Raw genomic sequence first — 25631 nt, forward strand, 5'->3', positions numbered from 1 at the left:
GTAAAAAGGCACAAATAAAACTCTTAGTATAATAGCATAGTTCAAGTAGTGTGACTTCTGGACAGCAGAGCTTTCTTTCTTAACAAAAATGAAGTTGAACTTGTCTGCTTTAATTTTACAGAGACTAGTACTCATTCTTTAAGGTCATGGTGACATTAGGATATAATGAAACATGCTGATCTGATCTTCCAACATTGTATTTTTTTTTTCTCATGGAAATATTCTGCATTCAAGTACAGTCTTTACCCTGCAGAATTAGCTCAGTTTTTAAATATATACATTACCTTCAAAGGTGGAACACTTACTTTCTGCAATAATAAAAAGAGAGTAGGGTAAAAATGACTTTTCACTGGAGTTTAAGCATGTTGTAAAATTTTGACTAATGAAATGAACCTATGCTAACTTTAACCTCCTAACACGCAGACCAAGGTTTTGAACAACCACAGCTGGAGAGATGTAAATGCAATAGTTTCTTAACGGCCTTTATATAATGTCTCTAAGTATGTACTGGTACTCAGAGGACGAATGCAGTGTGCAGTCATCTCATGTGGAATGTGTGAAATTACACCTTATTTAGGGTTTGTTAAAGAGAAAAAAAGTGGAGTGGAGGAACCCAAACAGCTGTGGGTGATTTTTGTCTCCCACCCTGAGCTGGGATTTTCCAATGTAGTGTTACTGTTACTCAAAAATCTTTATCAGTATGGTGTGAATAAACTGCCTTTTTACCCAGTAAATAATATATTGTCTAAAGTACAAAATCCTTGCCTTTTTTTAACCCCAAAATCTAGAACTCAGATATTTAATTTGTCGGCCATGCATGCACTGTGATAAATACTGTGAGATTCTGCTTGTGCTGTAGTGATACAGTGATGTTTAAGAGGTGATTAGATTAAAAATAAAGCATGAATTTCTGTTCACTGTTAATTTACAGTAACTTGTGAATTAGAGAAGACCTTCTCTGAGGAGACTTCATTACATAATATGATTTGTTGCAGCATGTTTTTCTGATGTTTATCCTGTTTTTTTTAATACATTCTATATTTTCAAGCATGCCTATCTTACATGAAAGAAAAAAACAACAAGCAGTGTAAACTGGATAACTTTTATCCATCAGTGAGCCAGAGTGCGCTTCACTTTCTTAGGAACCAGATAGAGAGGAAATAAATAAGAGAGAAGTTTGAGCTCTGCTCTGTTCTGTGCTAACAAAAAGGATTCCTCTTTGTATACTTCTTACACCACCTGAACACAAGTATTAGGCACCCAGAAGTTTGTTTGTTAGTCCATGGGTGATGAATGCGAAAATACCGTTTGTAAAAGATTTTAGAGTAGGCATCCATTTCTGGGTTTCATGTCCAGTGCTAACTGATTACGTTGGGAGAGAGGTAAGTATTTGCATATCTTATGCTGGTAAGTGATCTTACCTTACTGTATTCAACTGTTGAAGAGCATACTTGCATTAAAGGGAATCTTTCCTACTAACTTAAGTGAGAAGATCGATAACCATGATCCAGAACTTGCCTGCCTAGGGATTTAAATTGACTCTGAGGTGTGATACTTTCAGGAATGCTCCTGGTATATACAGATGTGCTCCTGTTGTAATTATCATACAGGAAATCTTTGTTCCGGTAAAATTCTGAAGTATTCTTTTTCTCTTCTTAGGAAAGGGATACTTGATCATTAATAGTAATTCAAAGAAAATTTTTCTTTGCTATGTTTGTAGGGTGATGGGAGAATATCAGTTCAGTACATAACTGAGGAGTGTCTAAAGAAACTGGATACGAAGCAGCAGACAAACACTCTGTTGAATATGGTTTGGAGAGATTCAGCTAGCGAAGAGGTCTTTACCTTGATGGCATCAATCTGCCACACGCTAATGGTACAACACCGAATGATGGTGCCAAAAGTCAGGCAAGTATAAATAATAGTGACGTTGAACTGTAGCACATCTAAAATATGTTTCACTGAATAGACTATTTAAGTGCCCTGTTTTTTTTATTTTTTCTTGAGATCTTTTATGATCAGCTGAATTAAAGAAGAACGTTCATTGCATTCCTTGTGGCCAGATCACTGAATCCAGAAGTGTAAGCCCATGCTTTGTTTAGTGAGTTGCATCGCTGTGTTGAGGGACTATGGGATAGTGTTTGTGATCAGAAAATCACCCACAAATAGGTTGGCAGAGATTCCTGAGAAGTAATTTTTCCTGTCCTCTTTCTCGGAGGCAGCATTTAATGTCATTCTTGCAGAATATCGTCTAACTTACTTTTAAAACTTGGTGTGGTCTGGATTCAACAGTCTCACTAAGCAGCTGAGCACAGAAATTGGTTTGTTCTCTACCTCCTTTAATATATAACCAGTATCTCTCTTGCTCCAGACAGAAACAATTCCTAACTGTTAAAAAAAAAAAAAAAAAATCATTGTTGTTGGGAAGGCCTTTGAAACCTGAAATGAAAGTAAAATGCTTGTTCAGTTGTGCAATATTCTTTCACAAATTTTGCAAAAAAAAAACACAAAACAGATGTGGCAGGTTTTTTAAAATCTTTTTATCATCAGTCAAAAACCTGTGAGTATTAAGGCAATTGTGGTGCAAGTAGTTGTGAATAAGTATGTAGTTGCTAGTAATAAACTAAGTATTTAGGGAATGTTGTAAACATAATCAATTCAAACTGCATTGTAAACAGTGATACAGAAAACTAATTTGGTGCTATCTTAGCTCGGTGGTGTTTATAGCTGTTAGAGGAAGTAAGATGTCAGTGAAACTGTGATTGCTCGATTAGGGTAATTAGTTCTTTGTAGCCTAATTGCATTAGAGCAGGATGTGAGACCTGAAGATCATAGCCACAGCTGAATGAATTAGTATCCCTCCTTTATTGTTGAAAGTAGTACATTGCCTTGGATAGTAATTACTGAGTTTAAATGCCTCATTGCTTTTGCTTGAGGTTTGCTGGTGAACTGTGGAAAGGATGCTTAATGAATAAAGAAATCCCACACAAATTTAATTGTATGAGTATGGCATCTATTTCCTCTGAGAAGCCATATTAGGTCTTTGCAATTATTTGTAATAACAAGGTAGTTAACATAAACTCAGAAGCTACGAAAGCTCTAGTCAACGTCTTGAAATACAGAAGTTGCTTTCCATTACAGCTTTTGAATACCTCCGAAGTAGTTGAATTTACCAATTTTAGAAATAACAATGTTTTTAATTGGTGATACTTGTTGAATTATTTTCACAATCAAAATGAAGTTAATTCATACAGGCGTTTGATAAACTGAAGTCATGTTAACTAGTTCTGACTCCCAGGTCAATCATAATGCTGGGTTTACCAGGCATAACCATGTCAGTAGATAGCATTCTTTTGTCCTATTCAGTGCTTTTCAGACCTGGTCTAAGTTTCCAAGCAGGTATTCTATATGTTCTTTTTCAGAGTTTTTCAAAGGATATTTGATGCTTGTTTTAAAGATCATAAACATTCTGCAGTTTCAAAATAATATTTTTTCTTCATTAGTTTCTACACTGTTTTTGCCTGATTTTTAATTGTCCAAGTTATTCAAATTTAATGAGTATTTTGCAAGATGCTTAACCTTTTTGAAGTTAAATTTAAATATAAATTTAAAGTTAAACTTTAAATGAGTCAATATTTACTATAAAACAAAGCTATCTAATTGAACCACGTAGAAATAGTTTCGGTAGTTTAGTTAAGCAAAAAAAATTTATTTACAATGACTTCGAAATTTTTAAGATTTTAATGTATTCTAAGTTTTTATTTTCTTTTTGAAAACACAATGGACCAAAGGGTTTAAAAGATAGAAAAGACTGCTACAAAGAACTTGCTCATTCAGCAGCATTTACAACTGTAACAGAAAAATGATGATTAACAAGTATAAACGCTGCGAATTTGTGAAGTGAAATACTAAATAAAAAGAGTAATTACTGAAAATAACTGTTCAAGAACTGAAAAGAAAATTATGCTAAGATTGACACAGACTTTGGAAAAGAAGAAACAACAAATCTGTATATTTTTAAATAGTTTTGACTATCCTTTCCATCTTGAAAAGAAAGATGAAAAATTCAGAGTTTTTCCATTAAAGCTGATTGCTTTTTCTGGTTGTGGCCCCTCGGTACATTGGGGTGATTTGACTGATGATGGTGATATATGCTGCTGGGAACATTACTGTCACTGCATTAGCTTAGTAGCTTCTTTGGATTTGGATATAACAATAGCCCGAAGTGGAGTGTACTTCAGACCAGAAGGAGCAAGCCTTTCAAGTTCCGTTCTGATACTCTGAGACAGCGGTGGATTTTGAGTTGGACTGTCAGACTTTGTTTTCCTCCCCACCCTTAATATTATTTTGCGTATTCTAGTGTATCAGAGAACATCTACAGTGTAGATATTTTTTGCTTAAAAGGCCCAGGATTGTATCAGTTACATTAGTTACGTTAAGTTCTGACTATGTTCTGGAAAGATGCAAGCAAATTCAATTAAAAAGGAATCCCACAACGCAAAAAAAAAACAAACAAAAACAACAAACCCATGAGTCAGTATAGCCCTCGTTACCATTATGAGGAGATGTGCAAGACTTTTGTTCATTAAAGCTATACTTCCCTAGCAAATTCCAATTCTGTGGAATATTTAGGGAGACGATTCAATTTATTAATTTAATTTGTTAATTAAATTAATACCATAGACCTCGGGTTATCAGTACAGTTTAATATCAAATAGGCATTGGTACATCAGTGGTTATCAGCGGTCTGGTTGGTGGGCCAGGGTAATTGCTGGCTTGGTTGAACTGTTCTGTACACTGACATTGTTTTACTTATGTAACACTGCTAATCTTACCCCGTGGGTGAGTATTAATTGGAAAACAGACTTAGGGTGTAATAGGAGCAACCTGTCCTCATGGATGTGCTGAGTGAAGATGCTCAGGCTGTACATAAGTCTACTACAGCACTTCATTAGGGAACGTTCTTATATTTGTGTTTTTCTGAAACTAGAATCACTGTGTTTCAAGTTTTTACAGTTTTTAAGTTTCATCTTCCGTTGTTTTTTTGTCCAGTACAAAGAGACAGGGGCATCAAGCAACTTAGAGTGATGCAGTGCATGGTGAGGCTGCTTTGCTGCTTTCCCTTCCCTGTGCCACCTTGCAGTTGTGCGGTGCCAACCCCCCTGCCCCCGTTGCAGTGACCTTTATCAGGCGCACGAGCTCCCCTCGTCCTGTTGTATTCTCTTCATTAACTTAAATGGTCTCAGTGGGAAACTGGGCCCAATTTATGGCCTAGACTGAAAATCTTGCCTTTAACTAATTAACTCGTAGTGGTGCCTCAGCTAAATTAAGCTTAATGGGTCATTTAATCTGTCCCATTGCGCAGGAGGAATTTGACGCTTTTTTTTTTTAAACCAGAGGTGCCCAAAAATACCTTTCTGGCAAGTAGACATAAATCATGTGGCCTTTGTGAACAATTAGATGCCTACAGAGAGAAACAAGGTTCTAAGTAAATGGCCATTATGTTAGTACTTTGGGGAGCGGGTAATTTAATTTAGCATGTTTAAAACAGATATTTCACAGAAAGCTGTGGAGTGAATTCAACTCCGTCATAGCCTGAGCTGACAGTCTTCATTTTGCTGCTTGAGAGGAGCTCATCTTTTTTGTTAGTTGAAAAATGGTTATTCACCCAAACTATAGTGATAAATCTGAATATTAAAGCTTACGAGAAAAATCTATTAGTGAATCCATTATATAAAACCACATTCAATGATCTCATAATATAGGAATTGGTTACATGCCGTAAGATTTCTCAAGAAAATTCAGTGCAAGAAGATGGGAGGGGGTAAAAAGTCAGAATTTAAGCTTTAGCTGCTTCATTTGTTTTTTGAATAGTACAAACGATGGAAAATGAACTCCCGAGTTAGAGTGTAAAAGAGCAATGTTCTTTGATCTTTTTCATCTCGAGTGGTCATGTGTGGTTTTGAGATTGTATGGACAGTCAAGCTTTAAATGAACTTTAACTCATTGACAGACTTCACAGACTAAAAATGCTTTGTATTCAGGATGTGTAAAGTGTAGAATCGTACAATCATCAAGGTTGGAAATGGCCTCGAAGATCATCCGGTCCAACTGTCCACCTATCACCAATATTTCCCACTAAACCATCTCTAATTTTCTGCAGTTTCTCTTCCACTGCTACTTTATGTTGTGTCATCCTCACGCGGTTTTATTTGGAAATGCTGATAAGTAGCACAAGCGCGTTTGTCTTTTATCTGACCAAAGTCAGTGAAGTGCGGTAGATTTTGACTTATTTAATTCTGCATATTCGTACTCTTTACATTGTAACATTTTAGGCTTTTTTTTTCACGTTTTCTCAATTTGAAGTCAAAAACATTGAAACTATTAAAAAAATATTTTTATTTTCTTCAGCATAGATGATTTCTCCAACCTTTGCAAAGATATGGCTCCTCAGTGGCATGCTTCCATTTTTATTGTTCATTTTCCTAAAATTGCTACCTTTGACTTTGGAAGCAAAATTCTGTGTTTAGAGCAGGAAGGTGGGGGGTTGTTGTTCCTGCTGTTGCTCCTTTGGCAATCATTAATGCTTCAGGTGAAAGTTACGATATTTCTTTTTAACAGACTGATGAATTCAGTCTCGTATGTTCAGTTTGTAGTTCTGTATTTATTTTCTGGTAACTGTGAGAGTGTTAGAATTGATGAATTCATCCGTTTTGTATTTAGTAAGTATTTTGCGTTGACAAAATAGGCTGTATGATAACATCTAGTACCAACTATACATGGTGTATTTAACCTGATTTTCAGGAAGGGGAAACACGAAAGTTGAATACACTCAGCCTTTCTGGAATTGGGCCATAAAATGCGGCAGCTGCTATGCTTGGCTGCCTGGATCACCAATACAGAATAAAAATGGGTAAAACTTAGACAGAGGTTATTGTTATAAGCTCTTAAGGTTTGTCCTTTTTTCCCTTAATTATTGCTGAATGTTGCTAGAATGAAAAAATGAATTACATTATTACAGGTTCAGTGTCCATAATGTTTGTTCATTTCTGCTAAACCTATTAGATAATTTCCAGGGATCATTGTAAAATTAACAAGTTTTTACTTGGAAGCCCTCTGAGACTTAATGGCACTGTGCCAAATTACTTCTTCTTTCCATAGGAGGCTGAAAACTGAAGGTCAGTGAAGAGATTTCTCATCTCAGTAACCAAGACATCTAAGCTATCATTCAGATATTTAAACATTAAAATGTATATCTCTATTTTTCTAAATTATTTTGACATAACAAACCCTTCCTTACGTCATGTGCAATTTCTACCCAATTGTCAAAATAATGCAAATCTCGAAGAAAATAAAATTCCCTCGGATCAAATTCAGGTTAATTTAAAAAAATAATAATATAAGAAAAAAATCTGTGCGCTTGGAATAGAACTTAATTTTACGGTAAAAGCGTATGTTTAATTAACTTTAGTCGTTTAAAATTTGACTCAAGTTCAGTAGCGTTCATCATCACAGAACTTCCACGATGTAAGTGAGGCTCCCAATTCCTTTTATTATATTACTTACATTACAGAGATTTAAAATCTGTGCTTTTTGAAATGAAGGGAGTGATGCAAAGAAGTGCTGTAAACTTTATTCCTTGTCTTTCATTTCTCCTTTGTGCCCCCCGTTCTGTGCCAGGCTCACAGTACCTTTCTGTGTGGTGAGGAGCGCTGCCCTTCCCTGTGCTGCTGTATCCTAGCACAGCTGACTTGGTGGCTGCATGTCGAGTGAGAGCCTGAAGAAGGGACTTGGTTTGTGAGAGAGGCTGTGCTTTAGAGTAGGCAGCGAAAAAACAGCCCATGGGTCTTAAGCAGTCTGTAAGCTGGGACCTGGACGCCTACGACTTTATGCAATATTTGTGTGTGGGTATGCTAGGGATTTTGTTTTCCTGGCTTGAAAGGAATTGTTGCTTAGATGCTTTTCAAATGTTCTTAAGAGTTTACTGAATATTTTATTTTTTCCTTAATTAAATGTGTGCCTCCTTTCCCTTCTGCCGTCTGGCGAATTTTAATTGATCCATGTGGTCTGTAATAAATACTGGTTTCTCAGACAGCCCTTCTTGTCTGTCTTCCCTGCTCCATTTCCCAGCTTCCTACCTCCTGTGTGTATGGTCGTGAGAAATGTCAGTGTTCTGAGACTGTTGACCTCTGAGGCAATGTGGACCCGAGTGTCTATTTTACTGTCTTTAGACTAATAGTGATTAGGATACCTTGGACAGTAGCAAACTGAATGTAGCTCTTCAATATCAGTAAATGATAGCTTAGTCAGTCCTGATTTTTTTTTTTCACTTCTAGAATACATGAATTGTTTCAAATCATGTTTGTTACCAGTCTTTTTCTTTCCTGCAGAGGAAAAGAATAGACTTATAGACTACTTTAGTACCAGGAAGCTCTTTATTTCTCATTTCTATAAAAAGTTTATCAATCCAAATCATGTCTGAATTAGTATGGCAAAGTCAGTCCTGTACGTAGCTGATTTGTGAACACACACACTTATTTTCACGTGGGTATAACTACTGTTGCTACTGGTATCAATTTTAAGGTATTAGAATCTACTTGCAGTGAAAAATTTCTGTTTGTGTCAGATGAACCACAGAAGTGACCTCTTCACGAGTTAATGTGGTTCGTTATATTCAATTTTAAAAATTCCCAAAACATAACAGGTACGTGGTGTTCATTTAATGTGTGTTTCATTTTGTGGAATACTGCGAATTTGGGTCTATGTCACGTGGTTTGTTGCTGTGTTAACAGAAGCTGCATTAGATACAGGGATTTATATGCTTGATATACAGCTTTGGGGCTTTCAGCAGATTTGATTAGAATAAAAACCCCATCTTGAAAAAGTATACTTGAACTGTTTATGTTTGAGGAACGCTTGACAGTAAAGTTCTGCACGAAGCATTGTGTGTTGTAAATATGCAATATCGGCAGACATTAATTATTTGAACTTCCTCTTTCAGGCTCCTTTATAGTTTAGCCTTTAATGCCAGATTCCTGAGGCATCTTTGGTATTTGATATCTTCAATGACTACACGAATGATTACAGGGTATGTATTACACCACTTCTGAAACCGAGTTTCTGTTAGAATAGAGTATATCTAGTTAAAAAGAGAACAAGACAGGTTGTGGCATGACAGTGCTCGTGGAAGATGGTTGAAAACGAAACTGTAAGGTTTCACAGAATTTGTGTAGTTCCTACTTCACTGACATTAGTGGTGCTATGACTTCATAAGACTTGGGAATTAAACAGTTGTAAGAAAAAAGTAAATCTGTATTATAATAAGGCAGATGCTTTGTAGATTTTAGAGTGCTAACTAGCACTAATACAATAAATACTGAAGTTCCCAGTACATCCTCCCAGGTACGTCAGTTTTATCTCATATACTTTGACTAGTCCAGAAACTGACGATGCAAGAAACGTGTTCCTCGGAACTGAGGCATTGAGCCTGCAGGTTTTCTCTATGCAAAGATGCAGATTGCTTAATCTTTTTTTGCTTTGTTTCTGTTCTAAATCAGGAAGTACCTGCAGTCTGAGCTGACGCCGGAGTTGATGTGTTTTGAGACATTGAGATAGTGTAGTGACAAGAACTTAGAACAACTTTATTTCGCAAGAACAGTACATAGTAGTTATTAAACTGAGGCAGCAGCCTCTATTTTGTTACAGGGAATGCTATTTAATATTTTTACTGGAATGCTAAAGTTAATATTTTTTTCAATTATTTAATTAACAGTATCTTAATTTTGAATATTGTATTTTCAGGTCTATGGTACCACTCCTTCAAGTGATTTCAAGAGGCTCTCCAATGTCTTTAGAAGACTCTAGTCGAATTATCCCTCTCTTCTACCTTTTTAGTTCTTTGTTTAGTCACTCACTTATTTCTATTCACGATAATGAATTCTTCGGGGATCCTATAGAAGGTGAGAGTTTGAAGTATACTAGAGAACAGTGCTTTACAAAATGGGTTTGTGTAAGGCTACTTAAAATGTTGAACTATCAGACTTTGAGGACCAAATCCATGCAATTCAGTTGCTTCTGGGTGATCCTTTGCTAAGAAGCACGAATATTAACCACCTTCTACTTTTCATATAAAGAATGGAGATTCACCACACGCTCATAACATGGCAATTCTAGAACAAATGTCCTGCTGCCATATCAATTTGCTGCAAACCGCTTAGCATCTGGAATTTACAGCTTTAGGATTCCCTGGGCAATGATTTGCCGACATCTGTGGGAAGGCTTGCCTGGACTGACTTGCTGATTGTCCCCTGAGCAATCAGCTGTCATCTGGTTCTTTCATGGTGATTGCATTTAGGGGGAAAAAAAATGATGGTCTGCACCATGGGAACCATAGTTTTACAGGGTCCATTATGCAAGTTTTTAATCATGGTAATTTGCAATGAACTAATGAAGAGATTGAAGATCTAGACTGAATCTGTGGACCTAATTCAAGCTTTTAACGTAACAGGAGTCGTCAAAGAGAGTAAGAGAATATTCTAATTGTGTCTGTAAACAATTATAAGGTCTGATTGCTTTTTATAAATGTATACTCATTCTCTTTTTGTGTGATGTTTTCCATCGATATTAGATTGTATGTGAAGACTAGAGTTCCAATGAAATCAGTTTTTTTTTTAAATGAAAAAGAAAACGTTGAAAGAAACTTAAACTTGTGGTTTGTGTAGTTGTAGGTCAAAGACAATCATCAATGATGCCTTTTACACTAGAAGAGCTTGTAATATTATCACGCTGCCTTCGAGATGCGTGCTTAGGAATCATAAAGTTGGCTTATCCAGAAACAAAACCGGAGGTTCGTGAGGAATATATTGCAGCATTTAGAAGTGTTGGGGTAACAAAAAATACGGAGATGCAGCAATGTATACAGACTGAACAAAAAAGATGGATTCAGTTATTCAAGGTAAGTTGTGTCAGTTTTCAGAAGAAATTAAAATGATGTTTTCGGGCTTAGGCTGAATAAATGAGACTGGATACATTTCATTTTTACTAGTTATATATATTTTTTTACAGTTTTCAGGAGTATGGACTCAGGAAGATTGATTTTTGGACTATGTGCTGAACCTCGAGTAATTAAATTCTGATAACTGTAATATTTTCACAGGTCTTAATTTAATTTTCCTTCTTATCATGTTCATAAAACAACAGAAAAAAGTTACTGCATAGAATAGACATTTTATCTTGGAATGCTGTTCAGCAGGATACTTAATATGTGATTGTAGCGTTACATAGGTGTGTGATTTTAATTGAGTCATGTGATGACTCAGGTACTTCTTTATTGAAGACTTCACTAAATCGGTACTAGGCTTCACTGGTTTGTTAGTGCTCTACCAAGAAGTGATGGTGGTACTCCTTTTGGGCTTGCTGGAATACTAATGAGATGGTGAATTTGGCTTAGCAAATCTAAATTTAATGTACATCAGTTTTGGCTATCTACCAATATATTTCTGTTAGTTTTATCCATGGCATCCTAAGATGTAAGAGAAACTGAAAATGTTGGCAGGGAAAAAACCTAATATAACTGTTACTGAAAAAATGGAGTGCTTGACTTGTCATGAAAATTCTGCAGCAAACATATCTAGTCAGCTAAAATTGCTCATTAAAGAAGTGGGAGCAGAAGAAATGCATTTTCCAAATTGAATGGTAGATTTACAGTCCGTTTAATACTGGTGACCTCTCGCACACTAATGTTCAGTTCGAGTCATCAGCTGTCCCTCCAGGTCTTTTATCACTGCTTTTGTCAAGCTATCTATTTAATTGAAAGAAGTTAATTGAATGAAAATGATCAACTAAGCTTGTATTAATATTGCTAATGGAACTTTCTTCTTGGCCATGTTTGGAGAAAGATGTCATGCTAGACTTTAGGAAAGGCCCATTAAGGCTTGCACTTAACCTGATGGGCTAATTAAGGAATGCTTATTCATTCTACAAGTCTTAAGATAGCCTCTATCCAGCCTATTCTGTCTGATTTTACAACACATTTCACTTATGAGCATAAGCGTTAATAGCAGTGAGAGTAACTGATAATGTTTTGATTGCACTGAATACAGTCCTAATGCACCGCTGAATCTGTAATTTGCACAGATTGATCTAATATATGTTTGCACGATTTAATTTAATTACTTGTCTTTAAATTGCCAAATAAACTTTCAATTTAAAGGTCACAAGTGAAAACCCCAGTAGTCTATTTCTCTAACGAGAACAGCATATTAGGAATGTTTCTGTTAGCAATTTATTACATGCCATCTTCTGTTTGTTCTCCTTAGTTTGTCTTATTTACTCCTTTTGTTCGCTTCTTAAATTTCCAGTGAATTTGATCATATTGCACTTTCATCCAGCAAGTTGTAGAATTCTAAGTTACTCTGTTTCACTTTGGCAGGCGGGTATTCAACTTGTATCAAGTTGGTGTACTGTTCATATTTTCAGGGGCCAGAATTGTCTTCCATTAGCTGATTTACCAGTATAAATCTTGAGAGCATCTTGAAGGCTCTGGTTTTACCCAGAAATGTAGCTAGTAACAAAGCTTTGCTTGCTTACTTCTCCAGAAATGTATTACAAATAAAAGCTCAATACAACTGAAGCTCACTCCATTAAGAAGCATTAAATCTTTCCTGAGGGCAACTTCCAAGTATGTTCTTGCCGGTGAGCAGGCAGCAATATCTTCTTCCAAAAAAAAAAAAAAAAAGCACCTTAAAACAAAACTGAAGTAGTTTATAAATGTAAGGTGCTGAAGTAGAAATTATTTTTCTTTAATTTACACTGTGTCAAATATGAGAGATTTTTCCTCTGTGAAGCTTTTGCAAGGTGCCTGCAGACAAAGGTATATTGCTTCCCTATCATCCACTGCTTCCCTAACGTTCCTTCTAATTTCTCACACTTTCCTTACAAGTTTTCCATGCCACTGATATCTGATGTGAAATGCATTCCAGCAGCAAGGCAATGGTAAACCTGAAAACAGTGACTGCTGACAGTAAAATATACTTACTGGCTGGCAAATTGGAAGTTTTTGGAAGGATTTACATGTGAAAATGTCTTTATTAAGCAGAATCACCCTTTTTTGGCTTGCTGTAATATGACTTGTAGTCAACTGCTACAAATTCTGTAGAAGGGCATAATTTCATAGGATTAATTCAAAGCATTCAGTTATTCCTTAATAAAACTTGTTTTCATGTACTCAGAACTTAAGTTGCTCTTTTTTGTGAATTACAACTTTGAGGGTTACTCACACCTGCAGCTTTTTTGGAAAGAAATGTTAATTACTGTTAATTGAAGTGGGCCTTTCCTTTCCCTAAAAAACATTTAAAATTTTACAAACAAGTCTCAAGTATAGATTGCCAGCTTTCTCAGTAACCCATTCCTTCTGTAGAAGGAACTCCAGTCTCAGCTAATTTGATTCAGCTTCCTTTAGGTCGTCTTTAACTGCTTGTAAAAACACTTTATTAGCATGGTCTTCACGTGGAAAATTTCTTCTGCTTTTTTTCTCCCAAAGTATAGTGGTAATGGGACCACAGCCTCAGTGACTCATCTCACCTGCATTGAATTTTATAAGGGCAAGGTGATGAAAATTCCTGTGTAATCAGACAGCTCCCTTAATGGCATTCTTTTGTTCTTTTATTCAAGAGGAGCTGGATCTTAAAAGGTCTTTTGTATAGTATCTCCACACAGATTCCTTTAGAAGGCCCATTAAACTCTATGTCCCTCTTTGACACCTGCCTATTAACGCTGTCTTTTAGCAAGATTGCTTCAGAAGAGCTGTATGTTTTTCTTAAGTGCTGTAGTTCTAAGTTAAAACAGATGCGGGTTTATCACAGCAGCAGTAACTTCTTCGAAGCTACTAAGTTAAAATTGTATTGATTCCACTTAATTTTATGTAATGTTGGTTGAAGTTGATTCTGTCTTGCACGTATATTGAAGCTACTTTGGGGAGAAGGCATACAAGCAAGTATGCCAGTGCTTGTGATGGAGTAGTTGTTACCTCGGTACTTTTCTTTTCTGGATTGGAGGGAACTGCCAAAAAAAATACTGAAATTGCAGAGACACCCCAGTGACCATGACAAACACTTTTTCCAGCCCCCCAAATTTTTCATGCAGATGTGCATGAATGAATTTTCTGTTGTTTTCTCATTTTCTGACTGTGTGGTTTTAATGACAAATTTACCTTTCATCATTTGAGCTCCTTGTGAATTAAAAAATGAATTAAACATAGTGGTTTAAAGTAACGTGCCTTGGCTCGTGGTTGAGTGGCACGAGGGTATAACATCATCATGTACTGTAGTTTAGCTGATAAGCAAAAGTTTGTTAAAGCTCTCTACCAGATGGCTCCCAGGAAAATGCTTGTACTTTCTGTTGGGCTTACTGACTTAACATGCTAAAGGGCTTCTACTTAACACACTTTAGTTTGTAAATAACATCATGATAATATGATACATATGTGCATATGAAATGGAGATTGGAACCAACCACCATGCGTGTGTATTTCCAAGACTGTAGGTGCTTTTTAGGCTTCTTACCCTGACTGTAGAAGAATATTGACTATGATTTTTTTTTTCTGAAGTTGTCAATTTGTAGTCTGCTCTCAGGCATGCTTGGGCTGGGCCCTTCTCAGGAGCGTGTTTACTTTATGAATCTGTTAAATTGGATCTCTTAAGAATCTTAGGGTAGAGTTTACCTAAAAATAGAAATAACTGTGCTAGTCACACTAGGGGCTATTTTAATAGAGATAGGGTCTTTGAGGGTACAGTTTATTTGATAAGTGATAGATTCTTCAAGATACCTTTTTTTTTTTTTTTCTGGCTAGCTTTGACAACAATAAAAGGAGCCTGCAGTATTTTTTTTCTTTTCAGATGTAGAGCTTTTAAAAATACCAGCATTTGTTTTTCCACATGGATAATCACTTCAGTGAGGTGATATAATTGGCAGATGCTTATGACTGCTCTGAGGCTTCAGCTGAAAATGCTTTAGTACAGCAACGAAAGCTAGTCAAATCTTTCATGTACTTTAGACATGTGACTTCTGGTGCCTGTTTAATGCTTTTGCCTTCTCCTTCTGTTCTTTCTGAAGCTGATGTTGACTTCTGTTGAGTTTGGCCATTAAGGAGCTGTGTGGGAACTGCTGTGTCACAGCCTGAACCACTGATTGAGCACCTGGAGAAAAGACCCAGTCAGCCCTGGGAGCACAGGTGAAGGCAGTTCACCTGTGCTCCCAGGTGAACTAAGCCAGGCTCCACCCCTCTTAGGCCTCATTTAAGGGTTGACTGCCACTGAGGAAGGATCTCTTTCTGGAGATCCCTCCTTGGTGAAGGCCTTTTCCTGCAAACCCAGACTCTTGTGATACGGGTGAGCAGTCTACTTACCTTTCTTTGTAGCACCTTGCTACGAAGTTGCCAATACTTCGACCTCTTTTGTAACGCCTTTTCTATCATGTTGATCTTTCCTATTGCTACAGGAGCACATCATGTGATCTTCTACTGGCTAGTTAATTAAGTTCATTAACTGTAAGCAGACATACCCACTGTTACTGATTGATCCCTAAGATTTGTCTAGTGTGGTGTGGTAGGTGACCTTTGTTATCTTGAGATGGTAAGCAAAAGTTCCATTCTTCTGTGGATCATTGTCATTGAAAAATGATGCACAGAAGTTTGAGGGGCTTCTTTCCCATGGACAAAGAAAACTTACCTGTCAGCCAGATTTTTTAGAATCTTGGATTTGGATTGTGATGTAATAAAGAGTAGGCATATATCTGTCTCTTCTTAAATGTGCATCTATTCATATGCTTAAGTTTTTAAAAGCCTATATAAATAAGTGAAAAAACATATAGTTATATAAAGCAGAGTTAAATGACCCAGTTAAGTGTTATTTCTTTAAAGAAGTAATTCAGTGCTGATAATAATTTGATTATGCTTTGCTGAAGTGGCATTTAACTTTATAGGTGTGAAGTAATAGGGATGGCAAGTCCTAGCTCTTAAAATTTGAAATGAGACTTTAATATGCTAGGGTTTTTTTGGATGACGTACTATTGAACCACAGTTACTTAAATACCTCAGAATATGAGTAAGTATAAACACAGGCTTTAGTAAGTTAAAGTACTGATTTCACGCATTACTGAATTTTTTTTCTCAAGTTTTAGCTTGTAATTTCCAGAATTTCATTCCCAGTATTGAGTGTATATTGAATGTATGTTTTTCTGACGCATAGGTCATCACAAACTTGGTGAAAATGCTGAAAGCGAGAGATACAAGGAGAAATTTCTGTCCACCAAATCACTGGCTCTCAGAGCAAGAAAACATTAAAGCAGATAAGGTAAGTGTAATTATACTCCTTTTTGCAGAGCATTACTGGTGTTGAAGTTTAATTTTTGATTCCTAACAATAACAGAAATATAGATGCTTTGCAGTTTTAACGTCCATTAAAATGTGTGATAACACTGCTTTTCTCTGTGGCATGGAAACCTTGCATCTGATAAGAAGCTTCTATGTTAAATGGCTTTATCAGGCTACAGTGCAATATTGTAATAAAACTATTTGCAACTGCAGAGAGTTGGAAATTGTGTAGCATTTTTTTGCAGCTTATTTTCCTATTATTTTAAGCACTTCTCAAAATAAAAATACAGTAGTTCTGTAGTGGAATCATACCTCAAGATTTACTTCCAAAATACAGTAAAATTAAGTAGCATTTTCTGTACTTACCTCACCTAGAAATCACTTTTTCCCTAAAACCTTTTGAACAAAATTGTGTTGCTTGGACTAAGGTGTATGTATGCATGCAAGAGAAAATGCTGTTATGGATGTGCAAGTGCCTCCTTAGAATCATTGAAAGCTTGGATCTTAAGCTAGTACTATCTCAGGCAAATTACCATGTTAGGTGTTCTAACAGTTGGAAGTTTTGCATGGCAATAGTAAACAAACTCTTCCATTTGTTTTTGATCATTGCTTGTTTGTTTACCTTATGTTGAAGATTTCCATTTTTCTGTGTGACAGTTCTTCACAGATGATAGGAAATAGTGCCCAGACACTTTAAAGAAAGTAGTAGTCTTAAACAGTAATGTTATCTTGATTCTCAACTGAAAGCAGAGAGAATTGATTTTGCATCTCAAAAATTCAAACTCGTGTAGAATCTTAAATATCAGAATTTAATGTGTTAATCACTAGGTCACACAGCTCTATGTGCCATCTGCTAGACATGTATGGAGAGTCAGAAGAATGGGAAGAATAGGACCATTGCAGTCTACTTTGGATGGTAAGATGCAGACTGTGCGACTTTCTTTACTAAGGCAGAATAAGCATGCCTAATGCAAAGAAAATGCACCTTATACAGAGTTCAGCTGAATATCTTGTATCAAGTTTTAATAATAACGAAGGGCAAAGCAGTCATTTATAATCTTGTTTGTGTGTGTTTGGATGTCTTTGCAATATTTATTGTGTAACAACTCCTCCAAGCTTCTGCTGGTTTTGCTGGCATTGATGAGGTGTAATGGTAACAAACGATAAGTGTTTAATAAAAAGTGTGAATATGTATAAAAGGCAGTTGCAGAAGATAGAAAATGCATAAATTTGTGAAATATACGAAATAATAAAGTTTTGTTTTTATTGTATACATATTTATTATAACAAACTTTTGTACCAATACTTACTTTTTGTAAGTATTAATTACAGTTTGTAAGTGTTGTCTCTGGACTTCTTCCCTCAAATCACTCAAAATATGTAAACTTTATGAAACTTCTAAAAAACCATGTGAGATTTGGGCCAACTTAACTATCAAGGGAAACTTAGGCTAGTTCAATTGCACTGTTGTCCTTTATGTTGACAGTCTGTTTCTGCTTTTCAGGCCTTTGTATCCTCACTATTTTAGAATTTTACCTTGCTGTGTTCTAGTAAAATAGTCATTAAATCACAAATACTTGCAAAGATTTTAATAATGAATTAAAAATGGGACCTTTAAGCAGCAAAATGATTTGTCTGTGAGAGTCTGTGCTCTCTTTGAAGGTGATGTCTCTTGCCACTGTCTTAGCCAGACACAGGAAAGCATTCACAGAAGACCTTGGCCATTGAGTACTGCTATAGAGCTCTGCAGAGCTAAGAGATTTGTCCAACTTTGAAACCTAAGGACTTCTTTAATGACAAATTTTGTTTGAATAGTTACAATGATTTTAGTTTTCTTTGATTACTATGTTAGTCTAGTTATTAGGTAGCAACTAGTTGGTCTAGTACTCTACAGAATGCTGAATCAAAATTTTTCTTTCAGTTTAGTTTCTCCTTTTTGAAATGATCTATTGTCAGCAGTGGATAGTAGGAAGTCTTAAAAGCAAGTGCTTAGCAAAAATTGCTGAATATCTGTACTCTCTTAGCATCTCTCAAATGCAGCTTCCTCCTGTCAGACCTGTTCCGTGTTTGATACTCCCAGGTACTCATCCACCTGCTAGCCTCTTACTAGCCTCTTTCCCCTCAGACTTGCAACACCTTGAGTTCTCTCCTTTCTCTCCCTTCCCATAACTGCATCAGTGCCCTCTCTTTCATGAGTTAGCTTGATTTGGGTGACAAACATGCGAGCTGACATACTGGGCTGATAAGGGCTGAAATCTCCTTGCTTTTCTGTAATCTGGTCACTGAGGGAATTTCTGTTCTCTAGCCAGTTGCAGATTTTTGCAAAACTGAGTATTTATGAATCCTCTGTTTCTCTACTGAATTTAAAATTCAGCTGTTTAGTTCAAAGATGCATTGAAAGGGAACACGTCGAGAGAAGATTACACTGTTCACGTAAACATCATTTTGATAAGAAATCAGGCTAAAAACAGTGCAGTCACCTGCTTGTTTTCACACATTCATGTTAAGTGTGCGTGTGACTTGTGCAAGCCCTCTTGACTCCATATGGGATAAAGCCAATTAGCGTGGAAGTACCGCTGCATCGCATATGGCCGTGTTTATTTGCACTTTTTCATTTGCCTAAATGGCAGACTCGTGAGTTCTAAATGCCCTCTGTATTGATGACTCCATCCCATATTTCTCTTTAAAGAAAGAAGCTGTGATGGAGAAATGCAGATAAAATTGACTAATTGACTGGAATAATTGAACCATCGAAGTCATGTAGTAGTTTACCTCTGCTGTACATGCACTTTTTATTTCAAATGCTTTTAACCCTTAGCTTAATAGACAGCGTACATTGACTTTAATTAAAAAACTGAGAGTAATCACAGATAAGTATTTTATCAGAAATTCCAAAGGCTTGCAATGTTGAAGCCGTCCCCAAATGAGTATACATCAAGTATAGTGGTGTACTGGGTTACGTCCTGTTAATTTGATGCTTATAATATCCCTACTTAAAGTGCTTTGAGGAGTAGAAGTAGCACCAAAATGAAGGAAACAAAAACCATCCAAGCAAAAAAGCCTGACAAAACAAAAAAAAACCCAACAAACTCCTCTACAAAACATCTCATCAGTGACCACTGAAGTGAAGCCCAGCTGAGGAGGGCAGTAAGATGCTCAGTGCCACAGATGTAGGAACCGAGGTGAAAACTGAAACTCTCATTGTAACCTTTAAGATGAGTTGTTGTTTTTTTTTTTTTAAGAGAAGCATCTATTAAACGTGAAAATGAAATAAGCTGAGAAGTTGTTTCCAACCCTTCCCATCCCCAAACTGAAGCTAGGTAGACCTTTAATCATGCCATTTAGTTAGTGAGCAATGCCATTTTCTTTTTTTCCCCTGCAGTTAGTTAATTTAGAGCCATCTATATGTGCTTGGCAACCAAGCTTCTTCCCGAGGGGCTGTCACTTCTGCTGTGCATCACCCTGAGTTGAGCTGTTTCTGAGAAGTTTCTTGGGTGGGTACAGGGAGGCTCAGAGGAGCCACACAGCAGCTTGAGCTCCGTGCCTGATTGCATCTCTCTGTAGCTGTGGCTTCCTGATTTCTTTTCTACTCTGTTTTTTCTTGAGCAAGTTACGTTTTTTCTTTATATTCTTTTCAGTATTTCTGTAGTGACTAAGATTTAATGTGATTACTGTAACCTTGCTGTTAGGAGAGAAAACTCAGAAAAACAAATGCTGCTTTTCTGTCAATTTCTTTAGTTTTGGTTTAATTCTTTTAATGCGTAAAAGGATTTGTTTGAAATTGGATGTTGTAGTTGAAAGCACTTCAAACTTTTTAGTTATTGGGATGGGAATATTGTGTATTCCTGTGATTAAAATCACAATTACGTACACCTTCTTCTGTGATGTGCTTTTTCTTAATTAAAAAGTTAAAAATTCAGTGATAAGACATAGCTTTTCTTCTGATGAAACTTAAACTTGCGTATATGTATATACATTTTGTGTACTGCTTTTTATTTCTGTTTGCCTAACATGTAAAGAAAGGTAAGGCTTTGTGTTACTGTTTCATAAATAAACTATTTAAATGACTGTATTTTTATGCAAAGTAAATAGAGTAACTTGATTAAAAAAACAAGTCAGAACTGTTTAAAATTGCTTCCAAGATTATTAAAAGTATTATTTCTGTTTTAAGTGGGTTTGGAACCAGCGCCTCTTTCTGTGTCTGAAGAAAGACAGCTTGCAATTCTGACAGAGCTACCTTTTGTCGTTCCTTTTGAAGAAAGAGTAAAGGTATCTAACTTCTAAATTAATGTTCAGTTTTGGTTTTTGAGATTCTTTGTTTCATTTTGTTTTTCAATAAGCTTAAAAGAGCACGTGGCTAGCTAGAAACTAGATTGTTTCTCTGCAGAAGTGTCTGATGTGTCATACTTGTTCATGTGGCAACTGAATATATGAAGTCCAGCTATTTTCTTTTTACTGCTTCTGTTGCCCTTTATAATAAATGTATTAAAATTAGGAACACCAATTCCAAGATACGAGAGCAATAGCATATTCATTCCTGATTGATCTGCGTGATTGCACCCTCTTCTGGTAAGCAGTGTGCCAGCTTGTGTATCTGTAACAAACTGATTGCAGGGGCAAGACTGGAGACTGGTGCAGTGGGTTTACTCAGCATGGGTTGATAGGTGTCCATTTTAACAAAACAGTGCCTGGAGATCGATTGTTTTTTTTTGCATTCATGTCTGACTAGCTAAATGTAAAGAATAGTGTGGTATAAAACCTGCAAGATTATTGTACTGTATGACTCATTTTTGAGTGTCTTCTAGATTTTGAATATATATAATTGCTAGGTCTGTCAGCTATTTCTGTTTGTAGTGTGTATTTTTTAAAGGCTATTATTGTTATAGGATTTTTAACTGCTTTTGTTCTTAAAAGTACCAATTACTTAACAAATACTCAGTGAACTATCTTGGAAACATTTAATTACAAGACACCGTCAAGGGAATGAAGAACAGTTCCATAGGGAAAGTAAATCAATATTTGTCAAAAAGGCAATGATAGATGTAGTAGAAGAGGACTTGCTTTTTCAGGCTTCTATGAAACAGTTGTTCCAGCAAAAAACTTAATACCATATGGCAGTACTGAACTGGGATTACAGCAAAACAATTGAAAGTGACTTCAAGCAGGGGTCTGTATGTTAATATCCTGTCACTGTCTACGGCCTCTAGACTGACTCTTAAAGCTTTGTTAAGCTGTACGTATTTTAAGTTTCTGGAATTCATTAAACTTGTGTTCTGTTATCACAAAAACTGAAACTTAGCTTCTTGTTTTGGAGGTTAGCATCCTTTTAATCATTAACAATTGGTTGGGAGTTTGTGAGAAGAATGAAGCTCCAGACTGTGTGCTTCTGTAGTCATGATCTTGTTCAAAGACAGGATCCTCTTAAAGTGCTGTTCAGACCAAGCATGGTCCTTTTGGTGTAGTAGTGGGAGACAACATCCTTGTGGAGTCTCCTACCACTCCTTTTACTGCAGGTTGTTTTGTAGGAAATAGTATCATTGCTATTATTTTTTTCCTCCTCCCAGTTGTCATCCAATATAACAGGCCTGGTGATTAAGATTAATGTGTTGTTTGCTCCATATGTCCCTTCATTTTCTAACTTCTTCGAATTACCAGACATTAGATACTCCTATAAGCAATTACTCAGTCCAGTTTCATGGTGAGCTGTTCAGACTGCTGATCCTGGGGTCTGTTACCCATCTGACCTTAAAGCACATTGGTGTGCAGCTGTCAGATATTTACTTGTAGTTAGTGATGAATACAATCTGTATGAAGAGCCTTGATCCTCTATGGGAAGCAATAACTTGAATTTTATTGAGTATTACACCACTTACTGAAGTTTACCACCAGTGACTGGCCTAGTGGACTTTCGCTGCTGATAACCCTTTGGGTACAGTTGTTCAGACAACTTTAAATCTGCCTCACTGTCCATTTCCCTTAACCCATGCTATTGTCAGCTTGCCAATGATGATGTTACGATGTGCACTTCAGGCGCACTTTTTCATCTGTTATTCTTAAGTCACTGCAAATGCTTCAGTTAGGCATTGGAGTTCTTGTTTTCAGGATTTGCATGTGCATGAACATTGGGTCATTTAGGAGTCCAGACTGTACCAAAACAAATTTTTCAGAGAGAAATAATGAGAAAACACTAATTGCACCTGTATTGTGTAGTAATAGTTAATCATATTCAACATATTCTCAACCTGTTCATGAAATGAAAATGTCCATGGTTGTGTGTCTTGATGACATTCAACTGTAGGAAAACTTAGATCATAAGAGACTTCTTGAGGTTATCTAGTCCCCTTCTTCTTCAGGCAGGAGTACATTCAAAGTTAGGTCATGACACTAAGAGTCAAATATTGCAATTGCACAGACTGCCTGTATGATCTGTTCTGATGCTTAATCATGCTCTTCCTGATTTTTCTTTTTTCTTTGTGTCTGTTCAGTATTTCTCTTTCTGCACCCTATGGCTGTTTTATTTTTCTTGGCTTTTTGCTGTTCGCCTTAGGGAAGTCTGACTTTGCCTGCAGTGATTCTCCTACCAGGAGAGTCTTCTCTCTAACTACAGTGTCTGTATCCATAGTAGATTTGAAACTTCACTTGAGTGTTGTCTGCTGTTGTCAGATTTTCCTCTTTCATGATATGTGTATGTGATTGTGAACATCTGTGCAGAAACTGAATCTTCTTAGTTATGAAAGCAATCTGATATTATTTGGAGATTACATCTCTTAGAAAATATACTGAAGTGTTTATTCGGTATGGGAAATACGCAAGAGAGGACATGAGTAAATAGACACTCTCTGTATTGGGGGTATTTTGAACATTATTTATGCACTAGGCAAAAAAAGCCATACTGCACCTTGGTTTAGAAGCATAGTTACGATTACTGTTCAGAGGAAGTCTTAACAGGTTCCTATTGTGATGACTTGCACAGGGGTAAGGTGAAGTTAAATTTGTGCTTCAGCTGGCATTTTTTTTTATTTTAGTTGGTACGATGTTCAGGCAATGCTATCCTCTATAGCACTTTGAATTACTTGCTGCTTTCAAGAGGAATACTGACACCTCATATCTTGCTACTGGAAATGTTCCTAAGCATTATGAAAACAACAAATAATGGTTTACTAGTACTGAGGATTGCCTCTGTGTTCAAAATACTCATATGACCTTTTCCCTTTGTCTTTGAATACTTTGCGTTTCAGAACTCTGAAAGTTAGGGAGAGGAAGCTGGAATGACTGACACAATGTCTGTAGATGTGCCTCTTTATGTAGAAAGAATTGAGGATGATATCTTAGCACGAAAAAGTTTTTGCATGTCTGTCCCTTCTTCTTTCCTCCCCTGGGACATGGCTCTGTATTTCTGGAGCTCGATGACAGAGAGGACAAATCACTTGAAAGTGAGTGCCCAAAGCAACTCAAAGGACAGTAATAGTAGTGAATAACCATCTTTCACTGAATGTTTAAATCTATACAGTAACTTGATTTCTCTTGTCATTTTAACAGATTTTTCAAAGACTGATCTATGCTGATAAACAAGAAGTTCAAGGAGATGGGCCATTTTTGGATGGAATTAATGTCACCATCAGGAGAAATTATATTTATGAAGATGCTTATGATAAACTTTCTCCTGAAAATGGTAGGTTTACAGTGAAGTTATCATCAAGTTTTAACACATTTAATCCAGCTCATCAAGTAAGCTGTGACTAAAAATGGCTATCCTGTACTTCCAGCCAGAAGAATTTTTGTGCAGGAGAGCATTTCACTTGAGTGAAGAACTAATAAGTACTTTTAAAAAACAGTTCGGTTTGTGAAAAGACTGGGCAGTTCCTAGTAGATCTAGAGGTATTCACTAAGCAAGATGCTTGGTGGATCAGGAGAGATTCTGATGCTGAAGATTGTTTCATGAGCATCAACTGTCCTTCCATAGTGTATGCGTTTGTAGTGCATTAAATGAATCAGTAGAAGGTTTTATTATTACTTGTTTATTATTGGTTGGCTTGATGGGGAGTAAGTATAGTCGATGCAAAGCTTAAGATAAAAGCTGTGTTTATACTCAGGAAACCTTCAGTGAGTTGGGCAAAAGGGCCCACCTTCTCAGGTATGCATACGCAGTTCGAGGACTAAATATTACTTGCTCTGGAAAAATTCAGAGAGAATCTCCAGGGAAGTAGCAGGAAAAAAATCATTCCTGCCATTTCTGTCTTTCTGCCACCTCCCCACCTCAAATAACTGTTCACATTTCCAACAGAGAAATGGCAGACAGCAGCTGGAGTTTAAGACTAGATTTCTGCAAGAAAACTGAGTTGAGCTAACATTTTGTTGCTTGCAAGGTGCCATCAGCTCCTCAGCTCGGGTATCTGACTTGCCTGTGGTGCTGACCTTGCTCTTTTCCAGGGGTAAGCAGTTATTTATCAGAGCAAGCAGGAAAGTAATCCAAAGAAAGGGGTGAGTGCTGAATCAGTGAGCTGAAATGGATCACTTCAGGGTTGAGAAGAGTAGACCTATGGAAGGGAGGAACAATAGTGGTGGGTAAAAGGAGAGTGGGAGCACTTGCTTTGATGGTAACAGCCATAGAAGTGGTTCTCATTATTTCTCTGTTCTTCATCCCTTGGTTATGAGGAAGGCAGGAAAGGATTGTGGAAAATGAATATCACCCATGCTCGTTGTAGGGTTTCTCTGTGATGCAAGGAGGTGTGTACAGCACAGTAGTGGTCAACAAATAAATTAAAAATGTTGTCTTGGAAGGCTCTTTTTAGGATGTGACAACATCACAGCTTTCGAATCTCTCTCAAAAGCAGTCTTCTGTGAAACAAGCAGAACACATTAAACTTGAGCACATGTTGCTCAATGGAATTACGTGCCATAGCATGGAGTCCAAAGTAGCAGAAGTATTAAGTTTGGTTTCAAATAATATTATTTAAGGTGTGTAACATTCAGTCCCTCTAAGGGAGTGCACTGCTTACTGACGATTCTTTCAAACAGCACAGAGTAGAACCTTCCATTCACAATGCTTTATATAAATAGAACTTTCAAATAATTATTGGGCCTTATGAAAATATTTGGTAGAATTTTTCTTCCCCTACTAGTGTCTTTCAAATTCATCTTTTGAGCTCTCTTACAGCAAAATGTTTTGTGCAAATTGAGTCCTACACATTGAATATCCAATAAATTCAAGCCAGTGATCTATTTTTGCAACAGTACTACTTACTAGTTCATTTTCTCATAT

The 25631-nt window shown here is 36.6% G+C and overlaps 1 protein-coding gene across 1 annotated transcript in view; it reads left to right on the top strand.

The window, feature by feature from the left end:
* The window catches only part of UBE3C (ubiquitin protein ligase E3C), a 66308-nt gene that overhangs the window by 17523 nt on the left and 23154 nt on the right, over positions 1 to 25631 (top strand). The window contains exons 10-17 of the mRNA XM_021388972.1: positions 1721 to 1908; positions 9002 to 9088; positions 9802 to 9959; positions 10722 to 10954; positions 16245 to 16349; positions 17198 to 17285; positions 20541 to 20638; positions 23909 to 24041. Of these exons, the coding sequence (XP_021244647.1) occupies positions 1721 to 1908; positions 9002 to 9088; positions 9802 to 9959; positions 10722 to 10954; positions 16245 to 16349; positions 17198 to 17285; positions 20541 to 20638; positions 23909 to 24041 (1090 nt within the window). The remainder of the gene's footprint in view (positions 1 to 1720; positions 1909 to 9001; positions 9089 to 9801; positions 9960 to 10721; positions 10955 to 16244; positions 16350 to 17197; positions 17286 to 20540; positions 20639 to 23908; positions 24042 to 25631) is intronic.

This window comes from Numida meleagris, chromosome 2, assembly GCF_002078875.1.
Source record: "Numida meleagris isolate 19003 breed g44 Domestic line chromosome 2, NumMel1.0, whole genome shotgun sequence".
NCBI classification, from domain to species: Eukaryota; Metazoa; Chordata; class Aves; order Galliformes; family Numididae; genus Numida; species Numida meleagris.